Source organism: Ursus maritimus, unplaced genomic scaffold, assembly GCF_017311325.1.
Source record: "Ursus maritimus isolate PB19 unplaced genomic scaffold, ASM1731132v1 scaffold_2, whole genome shotgun sequence".
NCBI classification, from domain to species: Eukaryota; Metazoa; Chordata; class Mammalia; order Carnivora; family Ursidae; genus Ursus; species Ursus maritimus.
In genome coordinates, this window is record NW_024424452.1 from 68,310,807 (window position 1) to 68,328,452 (window position 17,646).

Sequence of the window (17,646 nt, forward strand, 5' to 3'; positions counted from 1 at the left end):
CTCCTGGTTGTGATCAGCAGGACGGTTTGTCTGAAATGAGTTAGTCTGCCCTTGCCAGAGGGAGAACTGTACGATCCTTTCTTCATGTTTATTTCAGTGTATATTTTAAAATGGATGTATACCTATATAGTAGCCCAGTATATGTCCATATGAGTTAAAACAAACCCATGTACAATGGGCATACATGTGTTGAATTCTCTTCTCGTTAGGGGTGCACTGTTAACATTTGGAGACTTGTCCTTTATTTCTTCTTTAGCTGTGATGGCGGCTCAATGGATATCTGTCATCTGCCTCGTAGAAATTATTCAGTGTGTACAGGGGAACAGTGTCAGATTCTTGACGATGATCTCTAACAGGGATCAACAGATATAAATATGTAATCCTAAAGAAATGATTTCATCATGTTTAAGGAATACAGCAAGTAAATAGTCTTATTGGTGGGTTTTATTTTATTTTTGCCTTAACCTATTTTCTAAACTTTATATATCTAAAAAAACGTTTCAAGATACTAGAAATTGTTTGTATTGCTGTCTCCTTTAAGCTAGCAATTTGTTTACAAAATATATTCCTGAGAATGGTTGATTTTTAAAATTAAGGGAATAGGGAATAGGCTCTGGAGTCTGGAACTTTGAGTTTGAATCCTGACTTTGCCACGTACTAGCTGTGTGACCTTGGCCTATTTATTTAATCTTTCTCTTGCTGTTTCCTTCTCTATAATACGGGTATAATTATAGAACTACTTTGTAGGATCTGTGTGAGGATTAAATTATATATATATATATAAATATGTATATTAAAAATATATATATATAATATATATATTTGACTGAAACACTTCCTGATACTTAGTAAATATTCAATAACTGTTGATTACTGTTAATAATCAACATTTTTATTTAGATAATGGTATTTGGTCAGGCCTCTTAAGGGAAGGTTCTAATGAACTGTTTGCTCTTGCCACCATATTAGCATGAATTATCTTTTTAAAACAAATTGTGTAGTTTTATGTGTACATTTTATTTTTTTTTTAAGATTTTACTTTTAAATAATCTCCACACCCACTGTGGGGCTTGAACTCATAACCGGGAGATCAAGAGTCGCACGCTCCACTGACTGACACAGCCATGCGCCCCAAGTTTTATGTGTATTTTTAATGATTGAAGTGTAGATAGATCGCTTGATATTACTAGTTGCATAGCAAAGTGCTCTAAGTTTAAAAATTAATAAGACAGATTCCACAAAAATATTTAGTTGATATGTAGTAGTAAACATAATTTTTGTTTGAAAAGGGATCATTATGGTCCGAACCAAAAAGTATTGTCAGGATCTTGTCCTGTTGGTTGGGGCTTCAAAGTGTGGTTGCAATGTTTTACAGCAAAGAAGCATTTAAGACCAAGTGAGCACACCTTATGTGTGAACCTAGTGAAATGATTCATTCCTCTCAACCGCGTTTCCCCCTCTGTGTGTGGAATTAAGCATGAAACTAAGGAGAATGCTTGTGTTGTACTGATAGCTTTCTATGCTGTGATTTTCCCACCCCTTACCTGCAAGGGATGGAGAACTCATTAACATCTCAGAGCATCTCGAATCATAAAGTCAATTAGCCTGAGGTAGGCAAAATTTCTAAGGAGTGTTAATTGAAAAAATTGTTAGACATTATTGCTAAAAATACATGTTTCTGGGTACCTGAAGATGTCCTTGACTCATAGAGTTGTGGAGATTTGCTTCTATTTTTTTTTTCCTTTAGGTAAAACTTGTGTATGTCTAAGAGAGAGGGAAAAGAGGAGTGTGGTGACTGTCTTTGCACTGCTTGGATATACCCACAGTGAGGTTCTTGACCTGTCATTTCCATATATGTAAAGAGTTTGGGGTTTTTAAAAGATTTTATTTATTTATTTGAGAGAGAGTGTACGCACAAGCAGGGGGCGGGGAGGGGCAGGGGGAGAAGCAGACTCCAGCCCTGAGCAGGGAGCCCGATGCAGACTCGATCCCAGGACCCCGGGATCATGACCTGAGCCGAAGGCAGACGCCTCACCGACTCAACCACCCAGGTGCCCCTCCATGAATGTAATGGGTCTTGAATGCAAAGGCCCTGTAGATGTGTCAGCTATGTTAAATTGAGCCCCATTAAGGGAGGGAGGACTGGGGAAGATGAGACAAAGTAGGCTTTCTTTACTCAACTTAGCTGCCCCAAGGTTGTTTTGGTCTTAAGAGTCACATGATTTCAGTTAATTTCTTCTATTTGAACACTGCTTTCTCTGTACAAATAAAAATCCATGTTTGTTGTTTCTTCCTTAGACTCATTACCTCACATTTGACTCTAATTGATCATTTATTTTTCTTGTGTTTTTTTTTTATATTCTTGTGGTTTTGTTATCTACTTTGTCATATCTTTCTCCTCCTCCTGGCATAAATTTTTATGACCTTTCTTGTTTCTATATTAAGAACAAATTCCTTATTATGAAGTTGTTTTTTATTCTTATTGAAGAAATATTAAAACAATCTGGTTAACTTTTGTATTGTACTTTTTTAAAGATTTATTTATTGGAGAGAGGGAGCGCATGAGCAGGGACAGAGGGAGAAGGAGAGAGAATCTCAGACTCCCCACTGAGCACAGAGCTGGATGCGGGTCTCGATCTCAGGTCCCTGAAATCATGACCTGAGCCGAAATCAAGGGTCAGACACTTAACCAACGGAGCCACCCAGGAGCCCTTGTACTGTACTATTGTATAGAAATTAAAGTATTTAGAAAGATTACTTTAAGGCTGTCTTATTAGTTACTTAGAATATCAAGAAGTACCCCCAAAAAGGGTTGACATGACCCAGGGGTTTACATCCTGGACATCAAGGTAGACAGGTACTTACAAATCGATTTTAAAGGCAGGTAGTGTCTGTTTCCTTCAGTAACCATTTACCTTGTTTGATTATAGTAATAATAACATCTTCAGCCAGGAAATGCCTACAGCATAGCTTGTATGAGCAAGAAAGAGGCCGGGATGGAGTGAATACCATAAGCCATGACTTTGACTACCGTGACACTGTCAAGACAATGTAATGGAGAGCAACCATGTCCAGTAAAAATACCATGTAAACCGTATATAGAATTTGGTTCCCTAGTCACCACATTAAAAAGACTTTTTAAAAGGTGAAATTAATCATAAAGTTTACTTAACCCAGTAGATCAAAATATTACTTCAACATATAATCAGTACTTAAAATGATCAATGAGCTGTTTTACATTATTTGTCTTCATAAGGAAGTCTTTGAAATATGGTACGTCCTTTACAAATACAGTACATCTCAATTTGGACACATTTTTATTGGAAATGCTTGATCTATATTTAGACTTTGTAAAATTCTTAAGTTACAGGTGAAAGCAGATTCATAGGCCCAGTTTGTTCCAAACATACATAAGTTTTTCAATACCTCTTTTTATTTTTATTTATTTATTTTTAAAGGTTTTATTTCTTTATTTGACAGAGAGAGAGAGAAAGAGCGCGCGCACAAGCAAGGGGAACAGCAGGCAGAGGGAGAGGGAGAAGCAGGCTCCTTGCTGAGTAGGGAGCCCAGTGCCAGCACCCTGGGATCATTACCTGAGCCGAAGGCAGACACTTAACTGACTGAGCCACCCAGGTGCACAAATTAATTTAAATTTAAAGACATGTATCAAAGGGCTCGTGAGTGGCTCAGTCGCTAAGCATCTGCCTTCAGTTCAGGTCAGGATCCCAGGGTCCTGGGATCGAGCCCCAGCATTGGCCTCCTTGCTCACCGGGGAGTGTGCTTCTCCCTCTCCCTCTGCCTGCTGCTACCCCTGCTTGTGATCTACCAAATACCCCCTCTGTCAAATAAATAAATAAAATATATATTTTTTAATTTAAGTTAATTAAAATAAATGAAAGTTAAACTAATTAAAATTAAATAAAAGTAAAAATTCAGTTCCTCAGTCTCACTGGGCATATTTAAAGTACCCGGTAGCCATACATACATGATTAGTGAATAGCACGTCGGACAACATAGGAATAGAATATAGCTCACAGCCGAAGATGTCAGCCAAGGGACCCTGGGTCAGGCTAAATATTTTAGTTAGATTTTAAGGTGAGGAGAATGATAGAAATTAGCAAAAATTATGGTATTAAAATGATAGGGACAACATTTTAATGAAGTTGATGTCTGAGTTCCATATGATTGGCATCATTTTCAGAAAACAGTTTGGAGATAATCACAATCTTGTCTGGTCCTTGGATGGTTGTCATTAGGTTGAGATACTATTGATTCCTAGAAAGCGCCTTACAACATATTGCTTGTTAGCAGGGTATGAAATCAGCCCAGTGGATCTTGAGCCAAACATACATACGTTTTTTAATAATGAGCATTCTTAAAGATATGACATAGTATTGAATAGAACAGAGAATGCATCAGAATGTGTTTAGTTTCACGAAAACTTTGTTTCAGTTATATATACATATTTTGAGTGTATAGGATCTCAGTGAAAATGAATTTCTTATTCTGGGTTGCAAAAGTTTTGAGAATCATTCCTCTGAGGCATAGTTTTGATTGCTCACAGGTACACATCTAAACAAAGCATTAATCACAGAATATCTTGGATTTAGCAATGAGATAGAAGTGTATTGAAATATGTATAGCGAGTAAAATGATAAAATGCGAAGTGAGGTATGTAATCTCCATAGTAAACACAGCATATGGGTATAGTGACTTTCTTCCACAATCCTGAGCTGACTAGGGGTAACCAAATTTGAATTTGGCATTAACCAAATACCTTATTGGTTTGGTAACTGTCTTCCTTTAAATTTTGGTTTGACTACGAAGTCATCAAATTTCAACTTTAGGTTGCATCTTAATTCTTAAGAATCTCGGCTTCTTTCAAAAGTGAAAGTATGGGAAAAGCTGGTGGGCTGAGTCAGTGGAGCGTGAGACTCTTGATCTCAGGGTAGTGAGTTCAAGCCCCACATTGGGTGTAGAGATTACTTCTTTTAAAAAGTAAAAGTATGTATTTAAGCCTAATTTGTATGGATTATACAAAAATATCACTCAAAATCTCCTTAAATGATTTTTTTTTGAGTGGGGTGGAGGGGTAGAGGGAGAGAGAATCTTAAGCAGGTTCCACACCCAGTGCGGGCCCAACGTGGGGCTTGATCCGAGGACCCTGAGATCAAGACCTGAGCCTAAATCAAGAGTCTGATGCTTAACCAGCTGAGCTACCCAGGTGCCCCACCTTAAAGGATCTTAGTAAAATAATTGAGTAATACCTATTTAACCATCCTTGTAGATTAAGTTTTTTGTTTGACTGACACCTGATGTTTAATCTCAGCAGATATCCATTAAGATGTTTCAGAAGATGAATTCAGATTATACCTGGATCAAGAATATTTTTGACACAACATGGAATTCTTTTTGTTAGTCTGTTACTCTAAATTATTGGTATATTTAAAGCTTCTTCCACAAAGCTTTGTCATTTTTCAAGTTTTGTCTAAGCCTGACTTGGATATGTTTGCTTGAAATTCTCAGCTGTTCAGAGTCAACTTGTCGAGTAACTTCTGCACAGTGTACATATTTGGAATGCTGCTTTCACACAAGAGGCTGGAAACTTGAGCGGCACTCCCTACCATGCTTTTAAAAAGCAAACTATGCCAGAGTCAGTGCTGTGCAGTCATTGTAGCTCATAAGTACAAGGCCCGAGGCTAGATCCCGTGAAGAATAAAGATTCTCTGTGGCTGGGTTATGGGTATTCAAGTGACTGGAATCTAATAGGACACATATGCAGGAATACACGGTGCAGGGCAGTATTTGGGAAGGGCTGTGTGTGGTACAAAGTGTTAAGGAGCAGTACGTTTTGCACGGGTGTGGGGAATGGAGACCTCAGGGAGGCGCACTGGAATGGCTTTGGAGCCAGTCCTGGAATAATTGGTAGGGATCCTGTAAGAATAATTACAGGACAGTCACACCTTGGAAAAACTTAGTGTTAGAATTTGTTATAAAGTACTTTACAAAGTGACCTTTTGAGAGTTAAATTATGTCATCATACAAAACAGTAAGAGGCAAAATGTCTTGAGGCCCAAAAGAGTTCTCGACAGAAGAAGGTGGGCGCTATAGGAAATGGTATTTTGCAGGGATCCAGCAATTCCCAGGAAAAGAGAGAAGTACTCCCAGGAATTTGAACTTCTTGGTCATTAGACATGTTGTGTCCTCTGCTGTAGGTGGAGTTTCTTCAGTGAGGTATACCACAGCTGGAGTGAAATACTCTTTCAGGTACTTTCTCCCCATTCTCCATAGAGCATAGTGGTGAAGAGTATGGGCTCAGAATCATAGCTGGTCCACATCCCATTTAGAAGTGGAAGTAGTAAGTTTAGAAACTTACTAGCTGAATGACTGTTGATGAGATATGAAACTTGGCTTCTTCGTTAGTATAATGGGACTAAAAATTACCTATCTGCCTAGGGTGATTATGAAAATTCAGTAAGAGCTGTGGTCTGAAAAGTCTAACACAGGGCCTGGTACATGACCCTCAATAAAGCTGTGAAATGAGATTTGTAATTTTATACTCACCCGGAAGCCTTCATCACTGATTTCTAGATTTCTTTCTGAAACAGGGTGCACAGAATAGACGCTTAAGCATTCTAGTAACCAAATGAGAGCCCCATCATAAGTTAAATTACAGCATTTTCAAACGATGCTGGTTAGCATTAGTTTATCATTAAGAACCTAAATCATTTCTGGGAAATCTGGAAATGCTCTGTTTCTGAGACTGAGTAAGGCTGTGGACCCACTCGAATAAACCTACTAGTGTTTAACGCCCACCGTTGAGGTTTCTTGGGAAGGAATGGTGGCTGACTTTTCCTGAGCGTTCACTGTGGGCCAAGCACTCTGCCAAGGGCTTTAGGTGCCTTGTCTGAGCCTCACAAATGACTCTTCCAGGTGGGTACAATAGTTCTCCACTTACAAATGAGAAAATTGAAGCTTGGAGATGCTAGGCAGCTTGCCCTAAGGTCAGCGCCGGAATCCGAGCCCCGGTCAGCCTGGGTTCTCAGCCTCTCTGCTGGACTGCCCAGCATTCAAATCCAATTACACTTCCTTCCAGGAAGATGAGCTGACATGAGGTGTTTTTGCCTCTCCAAGCCTGAGAGTCTTCATCTGAAACCCAGTGTGAGTACCTCCCATGTGGGCCTTGCTTGGAGGATTAGATATAAGATATGTGAAGTGCCATCACGGTTTCTAATGCGTGATGGAGACTCAACGAGAGAAAAGTGTAATTGGGGCTCTCTGCCTCCCACTTCCTCCTTGGCATGTGACCCGTGTGTCTCTCAGGTACACTAAAACCTTGGTACTTTCAGATACATGTCAGGGGCGCCTAGGTGGCTCAGTCAGTGAAGCGTCTGCCTTCGGCTCAGGTCATGATCTCTGGGTCCTGGGATCGAGCCCCATGTCAGGCTCCCTGCTCAGTGGGGAGTCTGCTTCTCCCTCTCCCTCTGCCTCTCCCCCTGCTCGTGCTTTCCATCTCTCTCTCTCTCAAATAAATGAATAAAATCTTAAAAAAAAATAAATATAACTAGACTATTTAGAAGACAGCCGAGGCTGTTCCTAGTTTTAAGGACTGACATTTTCCCTGCATAGTCGCATGAATTTCTTTTCACTGCTATGATCGAGTATACATACCACATGCCATTTTAACGGTTGTTCTCTATACCATGCCGTGGCATTAGTGACACCAAGGCTGCTGTGTACCCATCACCACTGCGTTTCCAAACCTTTTCCGTCACCCTGAGCAAAAACTCTGCAACCATTATGCCCTCCCTTCTGGCAACCAATAATTTGTTCTCTGTATTTATGATTCTGTTTTTTTGTTATTGTCGGTTGTTGGCTGGTTGGTTTGGTTTTTAGACTCCACGTAGAAGTCAATCATATCATATTAGTCTTTCTCTATCTGACTCATTTTACTTAGCATAACACTCTCTAGGTCCATCCATGTTGTCACAAATGGCAAGATTTCATTCTTTTTTGTGGCTGAGTGGTATTACATTGTGTATATATACCACATATTCTTATTCCATTTGTCGATCAATGGACACTTAGGTTGCTTCCATACTTGGCTATTGTAAACAATGCTGTGATAAACGTAGGGGTGTATATATATCTTTTTAAATTAGTGTTTTTGTTTTCTTTGGGTAAATACCCAGCAGTGGAATTACTGGATCATCTGGTACTTCTATCTTTAATTTTTGGGGAACCTCCGTGCTGTTTTCCAGAGTGGCTGCCCCCGTTTGCATTCCCACCAACAGTGTGTGAGAGTTCCCCTTTTCTCCACATCTTCACCACCACTCTTTATTTCTTGTCTTTCTGATCCTACGCATTTTGACTAGTGTGAAGTGATATCTCCTTGTGGCTTTGATTTGCATTTTCCTGATGATGAGTGATATTGAGCATCCTTTCATGTTTTGTTGGCTATCGGTGTGTTTTTGTTGTTTTGTTTTCTTTTTGGCAGAATGTCTATTCAGTTACTCTGCCCATTTTTATTATTTGGCTTTTTGGTCTTGAGTTGTGCAAGTTCTTTATATATTTTGGATACTAATCCCTTATTGGATATGGCATTTGCAGATATCCTCTCCCGTTCTGTAGGTTGCCATGTTATTTTGCTGGTTGCCTTCACTTGCAAAAGCTTTTTATTTTGATGTAGTTCCAACAGTTTATTTTGCTTTTGTTTCCCTTCTCTGTGGAGAAAGATCCAGAAAGGTGGTGCTAAGGCCAGTGTCCAAGAGTACACTGGCCATGTTTTCTTCTAGGAGTTTTATGCTTTCAGGTCTCACATTTAGGTCTTTTTAATCCATTTAGAGTTTATTTTGGGGTATATTTCATATGAGAAATTGGTGCAGTTTTCCTTCTTTAACATGTAACTCTTCAGTTTTCCCCACCGTTTACTGGAGAGATTGCCTTTTCCCCAATGTATAGTCTTGCCTCCTTTGTCATAGATCAATTTACCATATCATTATGGTTTATTTCTGGGCTCGCTATCCTGTTTTATTGATCTTTGTCTGTTTTAGCCACATACATTTTAAAAGTCATTCAAGCTTGTGTTCTCTCATATAGTAATCTCAAAGACACTTCATTAAAATAATAACTGTTTTTAAATTAAAAATTATACTCTATTTGGAATTTATTTTAAGGCTAAACCCAAGTTAATATAGATATGTGGTATAAGGAAAATGATACCATCCAAATTTAGATAAAATTTTATGTTTGCTAACCAGTACTATTATGTCTGAATCAAATAAAATATTCCAGTTGCAAAATATGCTGGAAACATATGATACAATCAGTGCAGGGCTAATGTGGTTTTTTTGTACTTTGTTTTCATGTTTATTTACATGTTTCTAAACACCAAATAAGCATTTCTATTAATTTGAAGAATTTAGAAAGTCACTAAAATTTTTCTCAGATTACTGGAATGTTATATTTGATTCAAACCCAAAATACTAATTGGCAAGCAAAAAATTTCAAAATCTTGCTGGCATCATTTTCCTTAAAATGTAATATACTTTTGGACGATAAGAGGGGACAAAACATGTCTGATAAAAGGCTTAGAATCTGTTTTCTGTATCTTTACAATGTTAGAAGGATCCTTGGAGCAGATTTAGATTTTCCAAGTCTAAACTAGTCTAGAGTTAATCACGGCCCTCTTTTTTTTTTTTTTTTTTTTAATTGTAGAAAAGGAATTTGCTGACAATCCTAAGGTACTTTCCAGGGCTTATTTTTAGGAAGTAAATGATGTAATGAGTATTACCATATACTACCCGAATTTTCTACATACCTTTTTTTTTCAATTTATTTTAAAAATATCTGTAAATGTGTTTGTTTGCAAATATTGCTGCTATTCAACCAGACAAGTACTTATACAACTTTTGTTTGGTTAAGTGTCCAACGATAACATGAGGGATTGATTTTAGCAGATAACCAGTAATCATTTAACCAGTAATTTCTTTCATTAAAGAAGTGGCCCCATGGTACACAGTAAAATAACTTAGAGAACTTAAAAAAACATAGGACCAGGGCTCCATGGACAAGTGCTCCAGGTAGTAAACGTGCAGCCAGAGTGGAGAATGGCTGTATTCAAGCCGAACCCGGTGAGGTTGGGTGGGGTTGTGAGTGCGGAGGAAGTAGAAGGAATGAGCCTCGGTCATTTCCATCCTTTCCCTACCTACGGTAAGACAACCCAAGAGCAAAGGAAATTCAAAGATCACTGAGAATCCAGCAGTGAAGTAGCTTTTTCCTTTGTGTCTTTGTAGACATGGAAGGACTTGATTGAAACATAAATGGTTCCACAAAAGATGCTCTGATGGATGACAGCGGAACTCCTACAGATAATCCACAGATAGAGTCACAAGATGGGTGTCATCCCAGTGACAGCGTGGGAAGCATAGTGACACACTTGCCTTCTGCATCAGATGAAAATGACAATCAGCTGGATGGGGACGGACAGGAGTGTCTGAGCAGTGGTGCCAGCGCCATGGGCAAACCTGACGTGCTTGCCCAGGACAGTCTCAACAATAACGAAAACTGCCCACCCAGCAGTGCAGTGTCTGCGTGTGAGAGCTCCGAGAGCACTTCTTGTGAAGGCCCCAAGGACAGGCAGGCCCTCGTGGGAAGGGACAAAAAAATACCTGGAAGAAGAAGCCCGAGAGCCAAAAGAGGCACGACTAAGAAGATACCACAAGGTATTTTTAAAAGTTATTTTTTTCTACTATTCTTTACCTAAAAATAGTCCGTACTGTCCTGCGTTTTGCTTTACTTCCCTTGAGATCGTCTGGAGCTACTTCTCCAGCAGCACGTGGAGATCCAGCCGTGTGGCGTGCAACACACATGACAGCTTTCCACAGTGTTCCCTCACATGGGTGTGCGTGATTTATTCACCCACTCTGTATGGCGACTCCCAGTAATTTGCTCTAATAAATGTACTGAAATTGAAGTTATTTGTACATATTTTCACACGAGGTATTTTAAGTACATATAGTCTTCTTCCTTTATAAATTAGACCATTTTCTACCAGTATCAGCCTTAAAAATATCCTTGTGTCATTACTGTGGCTTTGATCTCATCTGTGAGTTTTTGTGCTGGTATAATTTTTTATTTTATTTTATTTTATTTATTTTATTTTAATTTGAGAAAGAGAGTGAGAGCAGGGGGAAGGGCAGAGGAAGAGGGAGAGAGAGAATCTCAGGCAGACTCCACGCTCAGTGTGAAGCTGGATGCAGGGCTCGATCGCACGACTTTTTTTTTTTTGAGAGAGAGAGAGGTGTTGGTACAGTTTTAAATTCTTTACTGGGTGTTTCCAAGTCACTTAGTGAGTGAATAGTATGTGTTAACATATATTGATATACATTTTATATCAATGTTGAAAACACATCTAGCTTTCATTATCTATATCACTTTGGTTACAAAGTAATTAGGAGTATTTCTTTTTCCTTTTTCTTTTTCTTTCATTTTTTTTTTTAAGATTTTATTTATTTGACAGAGACAGCCAGCAAGAAAGGGAACACAAGCAGGGGGAGTGGGAGAGGAAGAAGCAGGCTCATAGCGGAGGAGCCTGATGTGGGGCTCGATCCCATAATGCCGGGATCACACCCTGACCCGAAGGCAGACGCTTAACGGCTGTGCCACCCAGGCGCCCCCATTTTCTTTTTTTCCAGAGTATTTCTCATTTGGTGTGTAGTGTGGCACTTAAAGTTTGGAGCTATGGACTTTTTTTTCCTGAATCACAGGGCACCCTTGGGAAAAGGCACCCTCTGGTTATTTTCCATCAGGAACATGTGGGACTGGAGCATTCTGGCAGGTCCAAGGCTGGGACTCTGTAGTCTAGCACCACCTTACCTAAGCCAACAGTCTTTGCATGAGGCTCAAGAGAAAGAAGGGGAGTGTCTCCTCTTCTTCTGCCTCTTTGGCTGCTTAGAAATATAGTCGATCTCTTCTCCTACCGATCTTCCTACTTCTTATGTTCCATAAATGAGTGAAACCATATGGTAATTGTCTTTCTCTGCTTGGCTTATTTCACTTAGCGTTATCTCCTCCAGTCCCATCCATGTTGCTGCAAATGTTGGGAAATCATTCTTTTTGATGGCTGAGTAATATTCCATTGTATATATGGACCACATCTTCTTAATCCAGTCATCTGTTGAAGGGCATCTCGGCTCCTTCCACAGTTTAGCTATTGTGGACATTGCTGCTATGAACTGCGGCGTGCATATGGCCCTTCTCTTCACTACGTCCGTATCTTTGGGGTAAATACCCAGTAGTGCAATGACTGGATCATATGGTAGCTCAATTTTTAACTTTTTAAGGGACCTCCACCCTGTTTTCCAAAGTGGCTCTACCCATTTGCATTCCCACCAACAGTATAAGAGGGATCCCCTTTCTCCACATCCTCTCCAACATTTGTTGTTTCCTGCCTTGTCAATTTTTGCCATTCTAACTGGCATAAGGTGGTATCTCAATGTGGTTTTGATTTGAATTTCCCTGATGGCTAATGATTTTGAACATTTTTTCATGTGTCTTTTAGCCATTTGTATGTCTTCATTGGAAAAGTGTCTGTTCATATCTTCTGCCCATTTTTTGATTTATTTGTTTCCTGTGTGTTGAGTTTGAGAAGTTCTTTGTAGATCTTGGATACTGATCTTTTATCTGTAGTGTCATTTGCAAATATCTTCTCCCATTCCGTGGGCTGCCTCTTAGTTTTTTTGACTGTTTCCTTGGCTGTGCAGCAGCTTTTTATCTTGATGAAGTCCCACAAGTTCATTTTTTCTTTTGTTTCTCTTGCCTTTGGAGATGTGTCAAAGAAAGGGGGGGTGGTAAACAGAAGAGGGAATGAACCATGAGAGACTGTGGACTCTGGGAAACAAACTGAGGGCTTCAGAGGGGAGGGGGGTGGGGGAATGGAATAGGCAGGCCAGTGATGGGTATTAAGGAGGGCACGTATTGCATGGTGCACTGGGTGTTATACGCAAGTAATGAATCATGGAACTTTACATCAAAAACTAGGGATGTACTGTATGGTGACTAACATAACATAATAAAAAATTATTATAAAAAAAAGAAATATAGTCGATCTCTCCATAGCCTGTTTCTTTTTGGTTGTTTGTTTTTAAATTTGAAGTAAAAGATGAAACTTTCCCGTTCATAAATTTATCCTTCTTTATTCAATAAAGTGGTTTGATAACTTTTTAATGTAGCTCATAATTAGGCTTTCCAGTTAACTGATCCCTTCATCTTTGCTTTCCTTAGTTTGCTTAAAGAAAATTAAAATAAATTTTGAAAAGTGATATGAGAGCCTTTTCTTAAAAGACCCAAGATAAACAGATGATGTATGTAGTGCTATTTGTACATAAATTGATTTATCCAATGACTATAATTCAAGAGCAATTTGTGCCTCTCTAATGCATTCTTTTGATGTTTTTAGGAACTGAGACCTAGTTGCATATGTATATGGGTCAATCGTAGCTCCTTTTATTCCTTCATTCCGTGACCTTATTTCATTTTCCCTAGGTGTGATTATATTACTTAAAGTTATTTGGCATTTATTATCCAGTGAGCAGATATGTGTAGAATTACTATGCCCTAATGCATTTGAAATATGTGATTTATAAAACTTAGGGGTAGTCTTTACTTAGATTAGCTTTAAAAGTATTTTATATATCTTAAATAAAATGAGTTTAAAAATGCAAGAAAACTGAATTAAGAGTTGCAACCCCTACATTCAAATCTTACTTCTGGTTTTGGTCACTTGGTGAGACTTAACCATTCTGTACTTCAGTTTTCTCGACTCTATAATGATGATGTTCATCCAAATATATCTATAAAATTCCTTTCTGAGCTATGAATTCTTTTTTTTTTAAGATTTTATTTATTTATTTGACAAAGATAGAGACAGCCAGTGAGAGAGGGAACACAAGCAGGGGGAGTGGGAGAGGAAGAAGCAGGCTCCCAGCGGAGGAGCCTGATGTGGGGCTTGATCCCAGAACGCCCTCAGCCAAAGGCAGACGCTTAACGACTGAGCCACCCAGGCGCCCCTGAGCTATGAATTCCTTAGATTCCTGAGTGGAGATGGTATGTTCTAAACTTGGTTAAAATTTGGTGATTCACCTCTGTACCTATGTAGTTTTTATATGTAAGAGGTACATTTTTATTTGTACTTTGAGTTTTGTTTGTTTGTTTGTTTGTTTGTTTGTTTTTTTAAAGAAGGGAAGTGTGGATGGGCAGAAGAATTTTACTCTGGGTGGAAGGATTCCCAGGAGGGAAGAATTACTTCTTGCTAGACCTGGAGGGACCTGGAATGGGGAGCTTTAGGATGGCCTGGGAACTCTCCTCGCTGTACCCAGAGAGATTGCTGGAGCCTGTTCTCTCTCAGTACACACCCCATCACCACTTCTGAGTGATCAAATGTGTCTGAGATCTCTCTGGCTAGCCTGTTTCTCTCCATCTCCACAGCCACAGTTCAACGTCATCATCTTTTTAGCTGGAGTAAAGCTGCCTAAAGATGTCTCCATCTTGTCGCTCCCAAATCCATTCCCTGTGTCCTAACAACGCAGAGAGTCCATGCATAGGTGTCTAGACATGGGCATGGTAGCTCTTCCATCACTCTGAAATTCTAAGATCCTAAGTAAATGAAGTTCCAAAATTTTGCAGATGGGTACTCTTCTAATAATACAATAGCTTTTCAAATGCGAAATGATATATAAAACATGATATTCAATTCCAGACCAGAAATAAGTTTTTTAGGTGCTCTCTCAATACTTTCTAAAAAAAATATATTAAGGTGAATTTATTTACTCTTATGCCTCTTTACCTAGTTTAATTTGTAATAATTTTTTGTATATCCAAAAGCTGGTGCTAGAAAAAGAAGTAGAGCAAAAGTATTAGGAGACCTGTCATTATTTACAGGTTTTCTGGAAGCAGCACTTCTATAAACCTGCTAAAACCTTGAACTCAGCCTGTCATTATACTATGAGACTGTTTCCTTTAGAGAGTTGAATCCCTGTAATATCGTCAGCTAAGCAGAGTTTCAAGCTGCATTACATCAAGTTTTCACTATAGTTGAATCTGATAGCTTTAAGTAAATATCCTAAAAAGGAATGAAAATTAGCCTATGCATTTTGAACAGCTTGGGGTGCCTGGTGGCTCAGGCAGTTAAGCATCCGACTGGTGATTTTGGCTCAGGTCATGGTCTCGGGGTTTTGAGTTCGAGCCCTGTGTTGGGCTCCCCACTGGGCGTGGAGCCTGCTGGAGATTCTCTCTCACCCTCTCCCTTGACCCTTCCTCCGCCCCAAATTTTTTAACAGCTTTATTGAGATATTCACATACCATACCCTTCTACTTAATGTGTGCAATTCACTGATTTTTAGTATATTCCCAGAGCTATACAACCATTACCACTGTCAATTTTAGAACATTTTCATCATTCATCACACAAAGAAACCCATACCTACTAGTGGTCATGACCCATTTATCCCAGCCCTAGACAACCACTAATCTACTTTCTTTCTTTATAGATTTGTCCCCTCAGGACATGTCATACAAATAGAATCATACAATATATGGTCTTTTATGACCAGCTTCGTTCACGTATTGTAATGATGTCAAGATCCATCCATGTTGTACCCGCACGTATCAGTGCTTCTTTCTTTTTATTGTCAATTACTATTCCACTGCAATGAATATACCACATTTCATTTATCTATTTGTCTGCTGATGGGCATTTGGACGGTTTCTACTTTTTGGCTATGCTGAATAATGCTCCTGTGAACATTAGCATATGAATTTTCATGTGGACGTGTTTTCCCCTTTTTGGTTATGCATGCCTAGGAGTAGAATTACTACATCATAAACAGACACTTTCTTTAACTTGTCGAAGACCTGCTAAACCATCTTCCCAAGTGGCTGCACCAGCAAAATGTGAGAGATATAATTTTTCCACATCTTTGCCCACACTTGCTAATATCTGATCCTTTGCTTTTAGCTACAGTCTTTTTTTTCAGATGTAACTTACATGCCATAAAATTCACCTTCATGAAATGTGCAACCTCCTGGTTCTAATATATTCACATAGTTATGCAACCATCACTAGTATGTAATTCTAGAACATTTTATCCCCCTCAGATAAATCCTGTACCCGTTAGCAGTCTCTCCCCATTTCTCTGTCCCCACCCCACAACCCAGCCCCTGGTGACCATTAACCCATAAATTTTGTGTGGTCGTAAAAGGCAAGTTCAGATAAAGTGTTTGATGGTTCTTGTAGAACAGACTGTATTTACTCAGTCACCCAGTATCTAAGCATTTAACCAAACAGTTCAGCAAATGGCAGGAAGCCAGAGATAGGCAGCACATGGAAATCGAGAGAGGAAGAACGTCCAGATTGACTTGCCGCTCACAGTCAATGCCCTGACTTGTTCCGCTGGCGGCCTCCGGCTCGGTGGTGACAAGGAGGGTGTGAAAGGTAGAGGAAAACAAATCTTGGAAACGCGTCTGTGGCTGGAGTCAGGCTTGCGCAGTAAAAAGGCTAAAGACTTTGCCTCTTCCTACCCATGTGACCTTAGGAAATAGCTCGTTTCCCTGAGCCTTTTCCCTAATCTGTAGGAGGGCTGATCCTACCATTTCTGCAAGGTTGTCCTTGGAATGAGTGATCCTGGGCGTGGACGTGAAGCACTTTATCAAGTACCCTACCGAAGCGAGGTGCTTCTAAATGGTAGTTGGTAGTCTTGTGTGTGTCACAGAACAGTTTCTGAGTGGTGTGACCAGGAGCAACATTTAACGAAATTAAGAAATTGATTTAATTTGACTTTAAGTCCATCTTACCTCTTTCATCAGTATCTTTCTTATCTCCTAAGATCTTTTTTGATACTCTCCTTTCTGGCTTACCTGTCCCTGCGTTGCTGCCCTAAGGTATATTCTCCACAACCTCTTTCCAGTGCCACCTTAGCTTAATGTTAGGTATCATGTGCCTGCTGGCAGCCTAATTGACGTCTACGGTAATAACTGCTAACACCATAAAAATAACTGATAATGGGAATGCAGATTTGAATTTTACCGATCTGGCTTCCACCCTCGTAGAACCCTTAGAGTTGGCCCCCAAGCCCGACTGTCTAGCGGAGTCAGCTGAGTGATGTACGCGCTATAGTTTCGGCCACGATTGAGATACTGGGATTGATGAGGACCTGGATACGGCAGGACCGTGCATACCTACCTAAGAGCATTCGAATTAAAACATGGAAAGGCCCAGCTAACCCCATCTAAGAATGCTAGATTCTGGTAGTGATATTTGGGGGTTGTAACCCATTCTGTTCATTAGGTAGATAAATGGCAATTTAACTCTCATGCAGACTATACAGTAAACTTTGAAGATTCTGAAGTCCTGATTTCCCTTCTCTCTGCTTCAGCTCTTTTAAACTAGAATTTCTTTGGAAATTGACCTACGGAAACCGTACCCTCTCCTTTTTCTCTTCCCTCAGTGAGAGATTCATCAAAGAAGACAGATCGTATCTCTTCTGAAAGGTAGCTGTTTCCTAGGCAACAATAGAATAAAAGAGTTCCAGATTTACATAGATTCAAATAATTGTAGAGTCAGAGGGGACTTTAAGGTTCCTAGCCAAA

At 39.5% G+C, this 17,646-nt stretch overlaps 1 protein-coding gene across 4 annotated transcripts in view; it reads left to right on the plus strand.

The window, feature by feature from the left end:
* CNST (consortin, connexin sorting protein) overlaps positions 1 to 17,646 on the plus strand; it is a 115,275-nt gene that overhangs the window by 30,532 nt on the left and 67,097 nt on the right. For all 4 annotated transcript variants that reach the window (XM_040636094.1, XM_040636093.1, XM_040636091.1 and 1 more), the window contains exon 2: positions 10,296 to 10,724. In XM_040636094.1, the coding sequence (XP_040492028.1) occupies positions 10,346 to 10,724 (379 nt within the window). In that variant the 5' untranslated portion in view covers positions 10,296 to 10,345. The remainder of the gene's footprint in view (positions 1 to 10,295; positions 10,725 to 17,646) is intronic.